The sequence below is a fragment of the Natator depressus genome, chromosome 2 (genome assembly GCF_965152275.1).
Source record: "Natator depressus isolate rNatDep1 chromosome 2, rNatDep2.hap1, whole genome shotgun sequence".
Classification (NCBI taxonomy): Eukaryota; Metazoa; Chordata; order Testudines; family Cheloniidae; genus Natator; species Natator depressus.
In genome coordinates, this window is record NC_134235.1 from 227,352,137 (window position 1) to 227,372,379 (window position 20,243).

Consider the following 20,243-nt stretch of genomic DNA (forward strand, 5'->3'; position numbering starts at 1 on the left):
TTTTAATACTGTAGTGGCAGGAAGCCTAAAGCCTTAGCAAAGCCCTTGTATACTTTTATTTCCTGGAGTCACATTCCCATTAGCTGCTATGTTTTCAGCTGGAAGGATGGATAGAAAGGGGCAGGCCTGTGTGGGTCCTCCAAAGTTGTTGTTTGCAATGCTTTATGAATTAGACTTCAGGGTTTGTTTTTAAAAGAAATCAAGTTAGCAATTTACAAAATGACTATCTGTAAAAAAGGAGAGTAGTGTATGTGAAGAGTTCTACGAAAAGCCATGTGGAGAAAACAGTAAAATAGAACAAGTAATTGAAGAACAAAATATTAATATGGTATGCCAAAGCTTGCCAGTCAACGAATGTTGCTGACTTGTAACCATTACCTGATTGAGTTTTGAATTTTTGACACAGATTAAAGTATTATACCAGCATATATTGAGAAAAACATCAGTTTAGTTTAAAAAAAGTTAAGAATCACCATCAGTCTGAGATCATTAGAGAACTGAGAAGCAGTCTTGTGCACAGTTTGTTTTTCTAATCATAAAGAGAACTGTTTGAAAAGCAAAACCTGCATTCTGTCATATGTTCCACTCATTTTAATACCAGTCTAGAGAGTTAGTAATACTGACTATTATAAATTGATGCTAACTTGTTAGAACAGCTATGTTTGGGAGTCAAGATGCTGCAGTTTTGATATTATGAAGTTGGGAAACTTAAGACTGAATATTGTAAGTTTTAAAATATTTTGGAAGATTCTCTTAATTACGTTGGAGCTGTAATTTTACATCAATACAGAGGTAATTTTTTGATGTCTGGGGGAAAAAGCAACAGCTCATTCTACTCAAAATATCTAATTTTCCATTATTTGAAATGAATGTGAATATTTAGGGACCATAGTTAGCAGTGTGACTATAGGGATGATGCAATTTATTTTTAAGGAGAATTCCACATATATTGCTAGTCTTGTGACAAAATACTGCACTGTGCACCGTTCAGATAATTTCTGTTCTGTGGAAGTATAAGACACAGCCTAAATGATTAGACACACCAAGTTTCTTTTGAGTTGCAGCACCTCTGAACTGAATATTTTTACTTTTGTAATGTACAGAACTCTTTTTATATTAATAAGTGGTTCTTTCAGATTAACTGCCTAGTAGTTCGTGTGTAAAACAATTCAAAGTAGAATATGGTGCGTTCTTGAATAGCAAAGTAACTTTCAAGTTGAGCTGTCTGCGATGAAACAGCAGCAAATACGATAAACTCTGTTCTTCAGCTGGCACAAACTGTTGATTCCCTTGGGAATAAAAGAAAACCTAGAATTAGGTAGGCTGCTTTCTAGGTCAGGAATCTGTGCAAATTGCTAGGAAAGTGAGACAAACAGGTTTTTTTCCTCCTTGAAATATTGTTCAAGATCTACTAAAAGGTGGTAAGTGAAAAAATATTTATTAATGAGCCCATGCTGATGTTTTTAAGTGAGACTATCAATATGAAGATGAAATGAAAATATGGGATTTACATATTGGAGCTAACGAGAGGAGACTGATCAAACAATAATTCGTTCTTACTGTGGTGAAAGGATTATGGGACGAGAACCCTTTGGGGTAGAATGATTATTAACTAACTGAACCCATGAATGTAGTAGTCAAAATAAAATTCATCTAGTGAGCTAAGAGAAAATAAAGAAAATAACCCAATATGCAAAAGAAAGATTACATGGATAGGAAAGCTCACATAAATACTAGATTTTTCATAAAATATTTCTTTGCACAACGTGTTTCAAAATTTAAGGAATTTGTGCAGTTTATTTTAAATGTTGAGCTTGTTGGTTCAAAGAATCCTAAAGAATCATCTCTTCTTCCATCAGTGAATTAGGATTTGTTTGGATAAATCATTACCTTTACCATTCCATCAGTATTATGTCTAAATTCTCTACAGTTTGAGACAGTAGACTCTTGAAAATGTATTGCAGCCAATCCTACCTTTGCATGCTATGATATGGTGAATCTTTTTTTTAAAGTAACTTAAATCTGCAATGTTCTAAATAATTAAAACAGTCCATGGCAAAACATGATGTGAAAGGTTCTCTTTGCTGTAATTGAAATATCCTTTGAGTTTTTAAAAGGCATTAAAAATAAAATGCAATTATAACTTTTTGTAGGTTGGGCTCATGTGGTTTGTGCCCTGTACATTCCCGAGGTGCAGTTTGCAAATGTTTCTACAATGGAACCTATCGTGTTGCAGTCTGTTCCTCATGATCGTTATAATAAGGTATAATTATGTGTGTGTTTATGGCTTATGTCTCTGTATGTGACTTCATTATTTTAAAAAACTGTGATCATTAGTTTTAAGCGTGTTAAAATATAATTTTAAAGTCAAGCATATAACTGGTACTTTGCATTTTTTTAAAAAGTATAATTTAACTTGAATGTATTGCATTAAACTTTTACAATATGCTTCTTTTTCATACTTAAACAAAGCATGAGTTATTGCTAAAAAATTTCTATTATGTAATGTTTATACAAAATTCCAAGAGTTAATAAAGCATGATTATTAAAATGTTCTTCATTGCAGTACACCACAATGTCTTATTGAAATACTTACAAATTACATGGTATGAATTATCTAGCTAGGTATCTCCTTTATTCCAAAATATTCTATTGTTAAAAAAAATTACAGTATTTTTAAATTACCGTTTTCAAAATAGATCCCTGGGGTAATAAGCATTTTGTTAAATTTTAGCTTCAATCTTTTTATTAATTATTGCTATTAACACTTATTTAGATGTTGATATGACTATTCATAAACAAGATTATTTTTTGTATGTTAAGAACATAAAGGTTATATTAATCTATTACTACTAGATCCAGCAAACTATTGTTGACCTAAGTAATGCCATTAATTTCAGTGGAATCACTTGTATGTGTAAGGACTACTCAAGTAAGTAAGGGTTTATAGGATTGAGCTGTTTTTCTTTTCTAGTCTTACAACACTTAATTTTTTACTCAATGTGTTCATATGTGAATTTCTCTCATTTTCTACATGTATTGTCTACTAACTTCCTACCTCTTTGTGGTTCTTACAGTTTTCCTTTGTGTGCAACTGATGAGTCTTTTTTTATCCATATATTTGCACGCATCCCTTTTCTATTTTTTATAGGGCTGTCAAACGATTTAAAAAATTAATTGCGAGATTTAAAAAAAATCTCAATTCATTGCAGTTTTAATCTCAGTATTAAACACTAATAGAATGGAAGCATGTCCTCTGGAATGGTGGCCGAAGCATGAAGGGGCATACGAATGTTTAACTTATCTGGCACGTAAATACCTTGCAACGCCAGCTACAACAGTGCCATGTAAACGCCTGTTCTCACTTTCAGCTGACGTAAATAAAAGCGGGCAGCATTATCTCCTGTAAATATAAATAAACTTGTTTGTCTTAGCGATTGGCTAAAAAAGGAGGAGGACTGAGTGGACTAGTTGCCTCTAAAGTTTTACATTGTTTTGTTTTTGAGTGCAGTTACGTAACAACAAAAAAATCTACATTTGTAAGTTGCACTTTCATCATAGAGATTGAACTGCAGCAGTAGTTCTCAAACTTTCTAGACTACTGTACCCCTTTCAGGAGTCTGTTTGTCTTGCGTACCCTAAGTTTCACCTCACTTAAAAACTACTTGCTTACAAAATCAGACATAAAAATACAAAAGTGTCACAGCAGACTATTACTGAAATATTGCTTATGTTCTCATTTTGTCTGTGTGAAATGGTAGTTTGTACTGACTTTGCTGGTGGTTTTTATGTAGCCTGTTGTAAAACTAGCCCGATATCTAGATGAGTTGATGTACCTCCTGGAAGACTTCTGCGTACCCCCAGGGGTACACATCCCACTGGTTGAGAACTACAAAACATGTATGAGGTGAATTGAAAAATTCTATTTCTTTTGTTTATCTTTATTACAGCACAAATATTTGTAATAAAAATAATATAAAGTGAGCACTGTACACTTTGTATTCTGTTGCAATTGAAAATCAGTATATTTGAAAATGTAGAAAACATTCAAAATATTTAAATAAATGGTATTGTATTAATAGTTTTCAGAGTAACAGCCGTGTTAGTCTATATTCGCAAAAAGAAAAGGAGTACTTGTGGCACCTTAGAGACTAACAAATTTGTTTGAGCATGAGCTTTCGTGAGAAGCTTATGGTCAAATAAATTTGTTAGTCTCTAAGGTGCCACAAGTACTCCTTTTCTTTTTGTATTAACAGTGCGATTTAAAACTGCGATTAATCATTAATATTTTTAATCGAGTTAATTTGTTTAGAGTTAATCGCTTGAGTTTACTGCAACTAATTGACAGTTCATTTTTTTTTATACTTTCTATTATGGCTGTTCTAAGGGTCACAGACAGAATTTTCAGGGCTTGGAACAAGAATAGGATTCCCTAGTAATGATAATCTTGCATCATTTCTGGTTTAGATCCTTTAGAGAATTAACTCTCATTTATCTCATCTTTCCCCATCTCCACACTGTGTTTCCCTTTTTGTATTTCATATCTTTGCCGTTATTTTTTTTTTCACTCCTTCATATTTTCTGATCCCACTCTTTTGGCTTTTCCCTGCTTTTTTCACATTCTCCTAATCTCTACTACATGGTATTTTTGCTGCTTTCACCTACCAGGGCTTCAGAATGGCCCAGGGACACTTAGGGCTTGTCTACACTTAAAACAGCATTGCTGTAGTGCTTCAGTATAAACATTTCCTATGCTGATGGGAGGGATTCTCCCATTGGGGTAGGTAATCCACTTTCCTAAGAGGTGGTAGCTAGGTTGACAAAAGAATTCTTCCATCGACACAGGGATTTATGTCACCTTAACTGTGTTGCTCAGGGGTGTGGATTTTTCACACAGTAGCACAGATGTGCTGTTGCACCTGTTCAGTCCTGTCTCCCCACCAACTCTGGGCCTGTGAGACATCTGCAGTTACACTGTCCCCCTTGCAATGGCTATGACTGTTTTTTTTTTCCTGCTGGTCTCTCTCTGCTTGTGAAAAGTTTTTTCTTCTTTGGGTTTGTTTCAAAGTCGTGTGTGTGTGTGTGCGTCTGTCACCATTTCCATTTATGTTGATTGAAATTGTGTGGATAAATCTCTGTGCGCTACTTTGAAAATTTACCCTTTAATCTCTCTCATCAATTTTCTCTGCCATTCTCTAGCAGTTTTTGTTTGCTGCTTGCACTAAAATCTTTGCAAACTGCTTGCTTAAACTATTGTATTTACAATCAAACGATATTGTTCCTCCCCACTAATACCCCAGTTTACATTTGGTTGGTCTGTAGCTAACTGAAAGTCCTTCACCCACTTGTCAGGCGTGAATGACATGGAAATCAATCTTTCTCTCTTCTAGTTTTTAGTTTGGTGCTTTTGAGGGTGAGGTTCAAACTGAAACAGGTCTATTTTCATGTTTAGGAACCTACCTAAGACTAGTCTGCTTGTTATTTAATGAAGATATGGTGGAACTTGTTTTATTGGACAGTTTGGACTTAATTTGCAACGGCCTCCCCCCTCCCCCCCATCAATCATTTTGAGAATCATTTGAGATGTAACCTTTCTTGGTCTCTCAAATTATTCTTTCTTACTAGTTTGCAGTGTTGAATCTGTGCTGGTCCCAGGATATTAGAGACAAAGTGGGTGAAGTAATTTATTTTATTGGACCAACTTCTGTTGATGAAAGAGACAAGTTTTCAAGCTTACACAGTGCTCTTCTTCAGGTCTGAGAAAGATACTCAGTGTCACAGCTAAATACATGGTGGAACAGATTGTTTAGCAAAAGTATTTAACATATATTGTAAGAGACTATTCAAGGTCAAATGGCTAATTAATATCTCTAGAGTCATAGGACAAAAAAGGGGTATTGGGGGGTTACAGATTGTTGTAAAAAGCCATAAATTCAATGTATTTTTTAAGGCTATCTACACTAGAACTTTTGTCACGGGTATGAAAAAAACACCCCTCTGACATAAGTTTCACCAACAAAAGTGCAGGTGCGGACAGCACTATGTCGTCCGGAGACGCTCTCCCGCCGACATAGCTACCGCTGCTCATTGGACTCTCTTGCCAGCATAGAGTGGCCACACGGGAGACCTTTCGGCGGTGCAACTGCAGTGGTACAGCTTTGCCACTGTAAGGTCTCTAGTGTAGACATAGTCAAAGTCAGTGATTTTTAGTGTCCAGCAAAGTTATGAATTTCAGCTCCTAGAATTGTCTTTTGAAGGTGTTGTGTAGGGTTCCTTTGAGGATGAGGACTGAGAGATAAGATATGGAGTAATTGCTTTGTTATTGGCAGGATCTGGTGGTGCTTTGGGTTGGTGTGTCCTGGTCCGTGCAAGCTCCCCAGAGAGCAGGACACACCAACTCGAAGTGGCACCAGACCCTGCCATAACAGATGCAAAACCTGCAGACATATCTCCACTGCTACAATAATAAATACTCATTACTTGCTTTTCAAGATCTGTGGGTCCTGAGCATACCTATCACTACATGTGGTATACCTTATCCGGTGTACTTAAATGTCCCATAACAACTATGTGAGTGAAATGAGACAATCGCCCTCCTCTTAAATTAACTTGCACAGAAAAGTGATAAGACAAAAACACCACATCATGTGTGGGTGAACACTTTTCACAAAGCGATCACGGTACATCTGACCTCTGTCCTCATCCTCAAAGGAAACCTGCACAATATCTTCAGAAGGCAAACTAGGGAGCTTAAATTCATATCTTTGCTACACACTAAAAATCATGAATTTAATGAAGACACTGGGTTTATGGTTTAATACAGGGGTGGCCAACCTGAGCCTGAGAAGGAGCCAGAATTTACCAATATACATTTCCAAAGAGCCACAGTAATATGTCAGCAGACCCACATCCGCTCCCCGCCTGCTCCCAGCACCTCTCACCTACCAGCAGTCCTGCCAATCAGCGCCTCCCCTTCCCTCCCCATCCGCTGTTTCATGGTGTGCAGGAGGCTGTGGGGGGGGGGAAGGGTGAGGAGCGAGGGCATGACAGGCTCAGGGGAGGGGGCAGGAAGGGGTGGAGTGGGGGCAGAGTCTGTGGCAGAGGCAGGGGTTGAGCAGTGAGCACCCCTTGGCACATTGGAAAGTTGGTGCCTGTAGCTCCAGCCCCAGAGTCGGTGCTTATACAAGGAGCCGCATATTAACTTCTGAAGAGCTGCATGTGGTTCTGGAGCCACAGGTTGTTGTATTAAACCAGGGGTAGCCAATCTGTAACCCACTAAGCCCCCTTTATTGTCTTACAAATACAGAGGTGTTAACTGGTCACTTCACCTTGAATGGTCTCTTACAATGTGTTAACTACTTATGCTAAACAATCTGTTCCACTTTATATTTAGTTATGACACTGTAAGTACCTTTCCCAGACCTGAAGAAGAAGCTCTGTGTAAGCGGGAAAGCTTTTGTCTTTCACCAACAGGAGTTGGTCCAATAAAAGATATTTCCTCACCCATCTTGTTTCTCATCCTTGTCAGGGTAGATTTCAGCTATGGTCTTTGGGGGATTTTATGTTAATTTTCTTTTATTAGAGCTGAGACTTCTTACTTTAGCCAACCCTCAGCCTGTGAAATGCACTTGATTATACTGTTTAGTGATGCTTTATTTGATTCAGGTTATTACTCTTAAATATTGCAACATTTTGTGAGCATGTAGCTGAGAATAGTGGACTTGTCAGTGGCAGAGGCATAGTTAAATGCCTGCCAGTATCCTTGAGATGAACCCAGGCTGGGAGAGGCTGTTTACCAAGAGATACCACTGTGCCAGCTCAGAGCAAAGGACCAGCCCAACAGGCCCCTTCTGGGGGGACCAGGAGGACACCTATCATGCGGTCCAGACACTTCACGGTTAAAACTGGGGTGGCGAGGGGTGTCCTGAATAACCCTGCTGGGGCTGGCTGGAAAGATTGGGGCGGGTCTTCAGCGTTGCTGCTGTTTGTGAGAAAAGACAGCTGCCAAATACACTCTCCTGCTGTTGCAAAAAAGAAAAAAAAAAGTATCCTTGCTTTTAAGCTGAATCTTCTAGTAGTTTTTACAAACTGGCTGCTCTAAACTACTTAGACTGAACTATGATATACAAGCTCCACTAGATGAATATTGCTGCATAGTACCTTTCTTTGTAATGTGTCCTTTGCAGGAAATATGCTTCTTTCATAAATATAATTTATAACTTTTGTGAAAGACTTCTGTTGTATGTGAATAAACAGAACGCAAAACTGTTGGATTTTAAAGGAAAATTGTCAAAACAAAAAACTTATTTCCATCTGAAAATTGTATTTACTGTCATTCTGAGTAGCCCATAAAGTTACTATAAGTGAGAGATTAAAAATATTTTAATGTATTTTTTTAGTCTTTGTTTGACAGTCACTTTTGCAGTTTGTTAATGGTGTACATCTTTTCCAGGCTCTGTAAGAAGGTATTTAACAGCTATATCAAAACTAATACTGAAGAGGCAGTAGACAGGAGTGTGCCCAGAGAAAGTGGGTGGAGGAGGAATATGCCCTGAGTATGTTTGGTGTCTTTCTGCTTGCCCAAAAAGAGTCTTTGAAATATCAACAGGGAGCAGAAACAAAATGTATGTCAACTTATTTTTTAAAGTAGTTAAAAAAATTCAGGATGAATTAGTTAAAGGGTGCTCGATCAATTTAACAAAATCAGAGAGACCCTTTCATTTAAAATCTGTTTTTATCACACATGACAGTATACCAGTTAAATCTTGCTTGTAAGTAACTTCTAAAAATTTCCTCCATTTATTTTTCTATTAAATTTTAATACATTTTAATTTCACGCAAATATACTCATTTGGTTTTTATACTGAACTATGTAGAAGCTTTTAATCCAGAGTGTGCCAGTTTGAAATGCACATGCTCTTTGGGGAATGGGAAAAAGCTGCTTTTTCTGAAATGTTGGTATTGCGAAAAGCCTTTAAAAATAACTCTAGCAATGTTTTGAAAAAATGCAAATTTATAACCAAGGAAAAATGTTCTGGATTGCCAGCCCTTTTTAAAAGGCTGCCTACTTCAAACTGTGTGTTTGCCAAATTGGCACAACTCAAACTGAAGTAGATAATTTAGGCAGAGCCTCTCGGGATTTTACTTTCTACAGAGTCCTAAGTAGGTTATGTATATTTAATTAAGTCTAAATAGAAAAATAATAGGAAATGTACAGATTTATAGTTGTCATGGTATGTTGATATATAGAAGGATGCATGGCATGCAACCCTTACAGCAGTGAGGGTTGCACTGGCAATTTGACAGAAGTCTGAGGATGGCACCTAATTTACATATACATTTACATAGGATTTTTGTTAAATATAAATGCATGCAATTGTTTGTTTATAGACCAGTGCTTTACATAATACAATAATCTTGAACAGAAGACAAAATATATGTGTTGCTAAAGGGGAAGATGCATCAAAGAGGGAAGACTGGAACTCTCTATCTGAAACTGTTGGATTGACTTTATCCCTGAGGTGGCCACATCCTTTGTAGAATGCAGATTTAAATCTGTTAGGTTACTCTCATGGTTGATTCGCTCAGATTAATAATAGGAAAAGTCTGCCCACATAGGTACTTCCAACAAGGCCTGCACAGGTAGTAGCCCTCTCATGCAAGTGGATATTTGTTACTCTTTGGGCCCTTTACAGACTGGATCATTTCAAATCAGTTAATTTTATCTCAACTTTGATAATCTAATTTCCTCAAATTCAGCTGAAAATGTGAAAAACTTTTAACCTTTTTTTTATCCCTTTTGGAAACTTCTGCTGTGTTGATCAGATAAATCTGGAGCTTCTTGATCTACTCACTAGTAGGGGCAGCTGTCATATTTATTTGAGTGTTTTCTGGGAAACTGAAAAGTTTGAGCTTTTGCTGAAGCTTAGAGATCTGTGAGCAAAGGACTCTTACTCCCTTGATAGCTGTGAGCAGTTAGATGCAGAATGGTCCTTTTTCTAGTTTGGTGCTTCCAAAAGCTTTGGATTTGTTTTGATTATTTAGCACACACAGGTGGGATCTACTGTCACAGTTTAGGGTTAGCTGCACCTTTGAGCCCTCTAAATCTGAGTGCAACTCCCTCGGTTGTTAGGCCTGTTGCCTTCACCTGTCCTGGGGTGGAATCTTGAGATTCTCCTACTCTATGGACTAGTTCCTGGGCTACTGTAGTAGCCTATGTACCGACCAGGATTCCACAGCAGTTTAAACTGGATTTGAATGCTTCAAGTCTTCCCTGGAGGAGTTGTGACCGGGGTGTGTGTGTGTGTGTGTGTGTACAGTCACCAAAATGTTATTTTCCAAACTAATTTTTGTTTAATCTCAACAGTAAGAACAAAACATAACAGAAGCAAAAGGGATTTTATCACAACAAATAGTTTATAGGCATATCTGTTTTATGTAAAGTAGGTAGGCCTACTTATCCAGAAAACCCTTATTCTGGGAAATAGGGTTCAGTCTGCTTGCCCACAGGCCCTCTCTCTCTCCCCGTGTACTTCAGAGGTAAACCTTTTCAGTCCCTAAATTCTTTGTTTCACTGTATGTCTTGAGCCTGTTCAAACCAGTTTATGTAGCCCACCAGAGGGGTTGTGGGTTGTCTTCAAAGCAGTTGGTTCTTGGCATTGTCCTTTAAGTGTTAGTAAATGGTGATCACAGAAGTGTTTTTTCTGCTTTCCTGCTTATGTGCTAGAATTAATCCCTGGAATACTATAGTCACAACACAATAATAGACAGATGGAACATCTAACATTAATAAAATATTACAGGTGGCTCACACGTCCTTCACATCTACTTTCTTTTTCTAGAGCAATATTAAGGGAGCACAGAATGAGGACCATGATTTGAATAGCTCAGAGATGGAAAAATGCTCATTAACACTAAGTCAGGGGTTCCCAAACATTTTGCCAGCATGACCCATTTAATTAATTAATTTTCTCCCAGGATCCCAGACAGCATAGAGGATGTCACTTTGAAGAGCAAAATGGCATACTCTGTATAACATGACCTCACTCATAGCATACCAGCGAGATCATGCTGCACGGAAGACAGCATTTTGTAGAGTAAAATGGTGTCCTCTGCCCTTCATGACCTCATATGCACCATATGTGTAAGGTCACACCACATAGAGGACGCTGTTTTGCTCTACAAAACGGCATCCTCTGCACTACATGACTACTACTACTATGTATTTTGCATGGAAGTTCATGCTGTGCGGAGGATGCTGTTTTGTAGAGCAAAATGGCGTCCTCCATGCATCATGATCTTGTACATGCAAGGTTACACTGTCCAGAGAAAAATGGCATCCTCTGCACAATAGGGATTGCCCCGACCCCGTCTGCTGCTATTGTGACCCTGTTTGGGGTTGCAACCCACAGTTTGGGAACCCCTACAACTGTGGTGTTCAGTCATAATGGATAAGTCTGTTGGCTGAGTATTTCTCCTAAACTGGTCAGTATTAAGGTAGTTAAAAGCATTGAAATTTCAAATTGTCCTTATTACACTTCAGTGTTAAGACCTATTGGTTAATAGTGGTAGGTTATACTATAGTTTTAAGATGTTGTTTCATGCTAACAGTTTAGTTTTAAAAGGCTTCACAACTGTAAGGGTTAGAAACTTTATTTAAAATGAAGGATAACATGCTGCAGAAACTGAGAAATGATCAGAGCTCATGAGGAATAAATTTCTTCCATGCATGGGTGCTATGGGTGGTGCACATCATAACTATGATCTGTGCAGTCCTCAAAAGAAAATGTTTTGAAGCTAATTTTTGTTAACAGGTTTTATTTCTCCCACCAAATTTGGAAACTTTTCCAAAGAGATATTAAAAATCTCTTCTAGCACATAAGCAAACACAGTAATGCAAAGTGTTTAATTGGCAAAATCCTGTAGCGAAAAAGGCCTCTGATATTTCTGTTTTGCTCCAAGCATAGCATCCTTGTTTAACTGGGAGCTTTGTCCCATTTGATCAGTTTGTTTATTACCATCTGCTATCTCACTGGAGGCCCAGGATGGAGAAGAGTTTAAGAGCTCTTCTCCTCCATCAGTACTAAGGAATGACTGATGCTCTTCTGGATGTTGGTGGAGGAGTACATAGGTTGCTACAATTCAGGCATCTAAAATCTTAATTGGGGTCAGGAAGAGGTTGAACTAATATATGGACTGTTTGAACTGACTTTGCAAAGTCCTGAGCTACTACCACATGAAAGGGAACTTTCATCTTTTGTGTCCAGTCTATAGCACCAAGAGACAGACCAGAGTACTGGGGAAGTTTGACTTGAGAGTTGACTTTTAGCTCTTGAAGCGAAGGGAAAGTGTGGTGTGTTTGGCCGCCTTACACCAAACTCAGAGTACTCAGAGTTTTTATGGCTAGTGTAGGAAGAGTTGAATTATGCTGAACTTGCTATAAATTGTAGCTAATCTATGGCACTGTTTTGTAAACCTGTTTATAATGCAGTTCATCAGTCATTTATCATGTTATAAATAGTTTGGCCATTTAGTTTAAACAGTGCTTAGGCACAATTTTTAAATGCAGTTCCTGTCCTGAATAGACAGGACCTACATCCATACTGAATAAATGTTTGTATCATTTCTTTTACTGGGATTTATTTAAGGAAAAACAACTAGAATAATGCTTAGAAAAATTCTGGGCAGTAAAGTAATACCGTAGTAGCTGGATCTTGTGTCTTACGGATTTTGCTAGAACTTAAGTTTTCTGTTAATGGAAATGTTCAAACAAAACAAAGGATTTACTGCTGAAGTACACTTCAAAAGCAAGAAAAGTTGTTAGATGGTGACCTTGTTTTTTCTTAATACATAAGTATTGAAGGTCATGTGACACTCATTGGGAGTTGGAACAGCTAGTGATCTCAGGTACTATGTGAACTGTAATCTTGATGCACTTGGTGAGTGAGATAAGGAATTAGTAAAATCATTTTCGGATCTGAGGCCCCTCAGCTAGTTCTTGTCTAGACTTGAATTTAAGGTGTAATGTTAGCTAATTATGCTTTTTAAAAGTCTAATGGAGACCAAACACATGGCCTTGTCTACACTTGATTCTGTAAAACATTTTATTTTGCATGTTACCTAATATATGCTAATAGCACACCTTAAATTATAGTCCAGACAAGACCATAAAAAGCCATTCTATCCTTAACTCAGAATTTGATTGATTTCTTTGTCTTTATGTACTGTATTTTGTTTTAGTTTGTATATTTTTTCTTTTTTAGGTTCACCTCTTCTTATACACTTTTTTCTTAAATTGTATCTCCATTATATTTGCCCCTGTATTTTCCATTCATTCTCTTTTGATCTACTCAAGTGTAGTCATACATAAGCATTAGTGTGATTTCCTTTTCTCCTTCAATGTAAAGAGATGACAGAGTTTAAACAAAGGAGATATTGAAAAACAGCAGAAGCAAACAAAAGTTGCTTCCCATCCTGTTTCTGCTGGGGGAAGAGGGAGTGCAAAAGGGGCAGTTTGTGTGGGCCCACATTTGAGAGTGCCCCAAAACCAAGTGATGATGCGATCCAGCATGCAGGGTCGTAGTGCCACTTGGGTTTGGCCTGACCTGGCCTTCCCTGTGTCACAGAGGAGGGGCAGCCAGATGAAACCTGAGTGATGCTGCAGCCCTGTGCACCAGGACACAATGCCACTCACTGAAATTTGACTTGGCTGTGCCTCTGTCAAAATGGTTTGTACAGCCCTGTGTGCATGTGGGAATTTTGTTTTTTAAGGCCATCTTTTGTTTTTGGTCTATCCAAATCAGAGGATGCTTCCATGAAGGATTTCTAGTTGAAATCATTTTCATTTTGTTTATGCAACAGGTAGGGCCCTACCAAATTCACAATCCATTTTGGTTAATTTCAGATTCATAGGATTTTAAAAATAGTAAACTTCATGATTTCAGCTATTTAAATATGAAAGTTCACAGTGTTGTAATTGTAGGGATACTTACTTACCCAAAAAGGAATTGTGGTGGTGTGGGGGGTTGCAAGGTTATTGTAGGGGGGTTTGCAGTACTCCTACCCTTACTTCTGCGCTGCTGCTGCTGGTGGTGCTACTCCTGGGCAGCTGGAGAGTTGCAGTTGCTGGCCAGGAGTCCAGCTCTGAAGGCAGAGTCACCATCAGTAATAGTGCAGAAGTAAAGATGGCCTGGTATGGTATTGCCATCCTTACTTCTGTGCTACTGCCTAAAGAGCTGGGACCTCAGTCAGCAGCTGTCGCTCTCTTACAGTGCAGAAGTAAGGGTGACAATACTGAAACCCCCTAAAATAACTGTGCGACCTCCCCCCCCCCCCAACAATTCCCTTTTGGTCAGGACTCGCAATTTGAGAAATGCTGTTCTCCCCTGTCAAATCGGTATAATAGAGGCTAAAAGCACACAAAAGTACAGATTTCACAGGGGGAGACGAGATTTCACAGTCCGTGAGGCAGTTTTCATGGCTGTGAATTTGGTAGGGCTCTAGCAGTAGTTTTGCAACTAAATTTAAAACATAGAACAGCAGAATCTCTCTTAATTTACACTTCAGTAATCAGCACACCCCAATATTTGAATTATAAAAAAACAGTTGTTTCACACACTTCTCACGAAAGCTTTAATTAGGAGAAGCTATAGTGAAGTCCACTATAATGAAGCCTTCATTATTTTAGAAAATACATTGTAGCATGTGTACTAATATAGTTAGTATTTATAATTACAATTACAAACACACTTGTCAAATGAAATATATTTTGATGGATTATTTTTGTTCTTTTTGATTATTCACTTAATTGATAATTTGGAAAATTAAATAAATTGCTATAGGTCTTTCTAATTACTGTGCATTTGGTGAGATTCTCTAATGACATTTTTAGAAATCTGACAATCTGCTATAAATCTAACTTGTTCCTTTGCCTTTGCAATGAGTTTAGGATCCTGAATTAAACTCAATTTAAACAAGGTTCCAGCTAGACTAGTTTCTAACCAGGTGGTTATAAGGCTGTGCTGTTTTAGCCTCGTATTGAAATAAAAACTGTGTTGAATAGCATTACTAAACTTGGTTAAAGGCCTCTGAACCTCAAGTAGGCTTGGAGACATATTATGAGACTTCTGAAAATCTATTTCCACTTATTTGTATGTAAATATGCATTACATAAAATTAAGTTTAACTTTAAATAGGAAGCTCCTCTGGACATGAACTAGGCTGTCTTACTTGTTTATACAGTATCTAGCATAATTAGACATTGATCCTGATTGGAATTTCTAAGTGCTACCACAATATTGCTACTAATAACTGTACTTATAAGCAAACATATGAGAGTAATTCAGTGATTTGAAGGAATGAACACGGGGTTGGGCAGTTAGGAAAACCTTGAGTTCTAATCACATGTTACCATTGGCTGTTTGGCCATTAGACAAGTTGTTTAAGTTCTTTGCCTCAGTATTCCCCATCTTTAAAATTGGGATAATACTGAATTAGGATAACATAGAGGTGGTGTGTAGATTTAGTTAATTTAATGTTTGTACAGCACTTAGAAAAGGTAAAGTGCTATGCAAATCCTAAACAGTGTATGTAGCAATCTGCTTTAAAAAATTGTGATTAGGCTGTGTAAAGGAGTCCTCAAGTAAGCTTGACTACAAGATTGAGAAAATCAATTTGTCCTTATAGCACATCATATAAAATGCCTCCTGTGAATAACACAAAAATAATTTGGGTACTTTGTATGATATGTGAATACTTTTTTTTTTCTTGAATAGACATGCTATATTTGTGATGAACAAGGCAGAGAAAGCAAAGCAGCAACCGGTGCGTGCATGACATGTAACAAACATGGATGTCGACAAGCTTTTCATGTAACATGGTAAGTGTATATTATTATGTAATGTGCCAGAAATCCTTTAAAACAAAACAAAACTGGAGAGCACAGTACCAAAATGAACAAACAGTTTATTCCTGGTATTTCTGAGGCACCTAATACTGTGGCATCTTAGTGAGAGGCCAGGCTTAATGCAGGATTTTTTTCTCATTGAAATGAGTGCCATTTTTTGTGGATAAATATGGCAAATTTTATAGGGCAACATTACATGCCATAAACACATTTTAGTGGCCAGTGTCAACCAGTGTTTTCTAAGATGCTAGAAATAATGCAGTGCATCATTCTTTTTCGAACGATGGTCCTTATGTGTATTCCACTGTGGGTGTGCACATGCGCTCAACGAGAAGATCCTTGTTATCAGTGTCCATTAGTTTGTATCTGTATCCCTCTTTGCTTCTCATTCTCTGAACTGAGGGCATGAGGGGTGGTGGAGACTGACCACTTCTTCAGTTCCTTTCTGCTTCCTGGGGTCTGAGATGGAACCTCTTCAGTGTCTACAGAAGTTGCTAGCTTCTTCTGCTTTGAACTGTAAATATTTGTAAATACTTTTTAGATAATGTTTTTGTAGTTAATTAGTGTAATTATTAATAGCTAGAAAAGTTTTGATTCCCCCTCCTCTGCTCTGAGTACCAGCTTCTCTCATGGTGGGAGGGGCCCCTTTCATCCTGTTCCACTTACAAAGAGACTGATCACAGATGATTCCTTAATAGGGTGGATGAACATGTAACACATAATACATGGACTCCCCAAGAATCCCAATTGTACATAAATCTTCTGGAGTTACTATTCATTCAAACTCTGCAGGTCCAAATCATGCTGGAGAACCTCGCAACAGTGTTCTACGTCGACGAACAGGATCTTCCCCTCAGCAGGCACTTCTCCAGGGACCACGAATGGGAACTACATGATTTGGTGGTTCTGAACATTTTGACAGTGGGGATCCCCCTCTTGTAATCTCTTTGCATTTTAGGAGAACAAACAGTGCCCAGTCTACTGTTCTGGATGGCTCAAGGTCAGGGCTCCAAAGGAGATGAGTTTCTAGTTCTATGGTTAGGACAAATAACATGCCTTCCCACCCATTCCATTCTGACCTTGGGTCCTGAGAAAGATCAAGCAAGGAGGAGTGTTGGTGATCCTGATTGCTTTCAGGTGGCCCAGACATTTTGTTTCCCAATATTCCACAGGTGTCAGCATGTCCATGCATCTGTATCCAACTGTTCCTGGCCCTATTACCCTAGTACAAATGCAAGATCAAGCATCCCAATCTGGCATCCCTCCACCTAACAGCCTGTCATATGAACAAGCGAGGAACCTAGAAAGACATGCTGAGAAGTGATTCAATCCATCCTTTACAACAGTAGGAAGGAGTCCACAAGAAAGTGCAACATGTTCTGTCATCTGCCACCACTGAGAACAGCCTAGCTCCATCCTCTTTGGAACCCCCCTTCAGGTAGTTGAAGACTGCTATCAAATCCCCTCATACTCATCTCTTCTTCAGACTAAATAACCCCAGTTCCCTCAGCCTCTCCTTGTAAGTCATGTGCCTCAGCCCCTTAATCATTTTCATTGCCTTCCGCTGGACTCTCTCCAGTTTGTCCCCATCCCTTCTGTAGCGTGGGGACCAAAACTGGATGCAGGTGTGGCCTCACCAGTGCCGAGTAGAGGGGAATGATCACGTCCCTCAATCTGCTGGCAATGCTCCTACTAATACAGCCCAATATGCCGTTGGCCTTCTGGGCAGCGAGGGCACACTGCTGACTCATATCCAGCTTCTCATCCACTGTAATCCCCGTGTCCTTTTCTGCAGAACTGCTGCTTAGCCAGTTGGTCCCCAGCCTGTAGTGCATGGGATTCTTCCATTCTAAGTGCAGGACTCTGCACTTGTTGAAACTCATCAGATTTCTTTTGGCCCAATCCTCCAATTTGTCTAGGTCACTCTGGACCCTGTATCTGCCTCTCCCCTCAGTTTAGTGTCATCTGTGAACTTGCTGAGGGTGCAATTAATCCCATCATCCAGATCATTGATAAAGATGTTGAACAAAACTGGCCCCAGGACCGACCCCTGGGGCACTCCGCATCATACTGACTGCCAACTAGACATGGAGCCGTTGATCACTACCCATTGAACCCGAGAATCTAGCCAGAATCTATCCACCTTATAGTCCATTCATCCAATCCATACTTTAACTTGCTGGCAAGAATACTGTGGGAGACTGTATCAAAAGCTTTGCTAAAGTCAAGATATATCACATCCACTGAGCCAGTTATCGCATCAGTTATCGCCTCTCCCCTCAGTTTAGTGTCATCTGTGAACTTGCTGAGGGTGCAATTAATCCCATCATCCAGATCATTGATAAAGATGTTGAACAAAACTGGCCCCAGGACCGACCCCTGGGGCACTCCGCATCATACTGACTGCCAACTAGACATGGAGCCGTTGATCACTACCCATTGAACCCGAGAATCTAGCCAGAATCTATCCACCTTATAGTCCATTCATCCAATCCATACTTTAACTTGCTGGCAAGAATACTGTGGGAGACTGTATCAAAAGCTTTGCTAAAGTCAAGATATATCACATCCACTGAGCCAGTTATCGCATCATAGAAGGCAATTAGCTTGGTTAGGCATGACTTGCCCTTGGTGAATCCATGTTGACTGTTCCTGATCACCTTCCTCTCCTCGAAGTGCTTCAAAATGGATTCCATGAGGACCTGCTCCATGATTTTGCCGGGGACTGAAGTGAGGCTGACCGGTCTGTAGTTTCCCGGGTTCTCTTTCTTCCCTTTTTAAAATGTGGGCACTATATTTGCCTTTTTCCAATCATCCGGGACCTCCCCCGATCGCCACGAATTTTCAAAGATAATGGCCAGTGGATCTGGACCCATGGACTTGTGCACATCCAGCTTTTCGAAATAGTCCTTAACCTGTTCATCACTGAGGGCTGCTCACCTCCTCCCCATACTGTGTTTCCCAGTGCAGCAGTCTGGGAGCAGCCCTTGTCTGTGAAGACAGAGGCAAAAAAAAACATTGAGTACTTCAGCTTTTTCCACATCACCTGTCACTATGCTGCCTCCTCCATTCGGTAAGGGTGCCACACTTCCCTGACCACCTTCTTGTTGCTAACATACCTGTAGAAACCCTTCTTGTTACCAGTCTTGTCCCAAAGACTGTTCAAATGGATTTCAGGTTGCATCCTGCTCTGTTACAAGCTGACAGAGACCTCTTACCCCCGCAAGGGGTCAGAGCCCTCTTGATTAGAGCACAGGCTGCATCACTAGCCTCACTCCAAGAGGTTGTTCTGGAAATCTGTAAAGCGGCACAACGTGTGATTCTGTTCAGACTTTCATGAGACATCATGCCCTGAGCATTATGCAGGCATCTACTGCTGACTCATCCTTTGGCAGAGGTAGTACAGCAGGGGTCCTTGCACCCTCTTTCTCAATGAATATGGCTTGTGAATCACTCCCAGTGCAGTACACATATAAGGCCCATCACTTGAAGAAGAAAGATAGGTTATTTACCTTCCTGTAACTGTGATTCTTCAAGCTGTGTGATCCTTATCTGTATTCCATTACTCACTCTCCTTTCGCTCTGCAGTAGAGCCTTATACTAGGTTATTCATAGTAGAAGGGCACTGGAGAAAGAGTTGGTACGCACCACGCTTTATGCCCTTGGTTTGGAGCTTGAGGAGAGAAGAGTGGCTACAGGCATGAACCAACAGTCAGGGCTAGCAAATTTCTTCTGGTCTCAAGTGCATGGAGAACGTGTGCACCCCCACTGGAATAAAGATAGGGACCATAGATCTCGAAGAGCCAGTTACTGGAAGGTGAGTAATCTTTCTTTTCCACTTCCAGTTTAGCTTGTTGAAGCTTTACTTTGAGCCGTCTCAACTATCAAAGGATAACCACTATATACAGTTTATTCAAAACCACAGCAAATAATGAAAAATTTTCTGGAGTTTATATTGTGTATATAAATATTAATTCAGGCTGCATCTATTCTGCTGTTGCATATTGTCTAGATGCAAATTCTTTGGTTTTATCCTCTTGCTTTAAGCAGCGTAGCATTATGTTTCAGCAGTCATCATTTGCTTGTGTGTGCCAGTCCACAGTGCAATTGCAATATATTGCCAAATCTGTGGAATGTTATTTAACTAGCCTAAAATGAATTACACTTTTTTTCAGTCCAGTCAAGTTCATTTTTCATATGTATCTTAGTTTTCATAGTGAACAGTCAATTTCAAGTTTTCGTTGAGCATGAAAATAATACTTAAGGCTTGCTCCTGAAAGCATTTATATATGAATAACTTCAATCATGCATATAGTCCCATTAAGTCAATGGGATTACT

The 20,243-nt window shown here is 39.0% G+C and overlaps 1 protein-coding gene across 2 annotated transcripts in view; it reads left to right on the forward strand.

Annotated features, from left to right (window-relative positions):
- Positions 1-20,243, forward strand: part of MLLT10 (MLLT10 histone lysine methyltransferase DOT1L cofactor) — a 212,478-nt gene that overhangs the window by 53,725 nt on the left and 138,510 nt on the right. For both annotated transcript variants that reach the window (XM_074946060.1, XM_074946059.1), the window contains exons 5-6: positions 2,154-2,263; positions 15,774-15,877. In XM_074946060.1, coding sequence (XP_074802161.1) covers positions 2,154-2,263; positions 15,774-15,877 — 214 coding nt within the window. The remainder of the gene's footprint in view (positions 1-2,153; positions 2,264-15,773; positions 15,878-20,243) is intronic.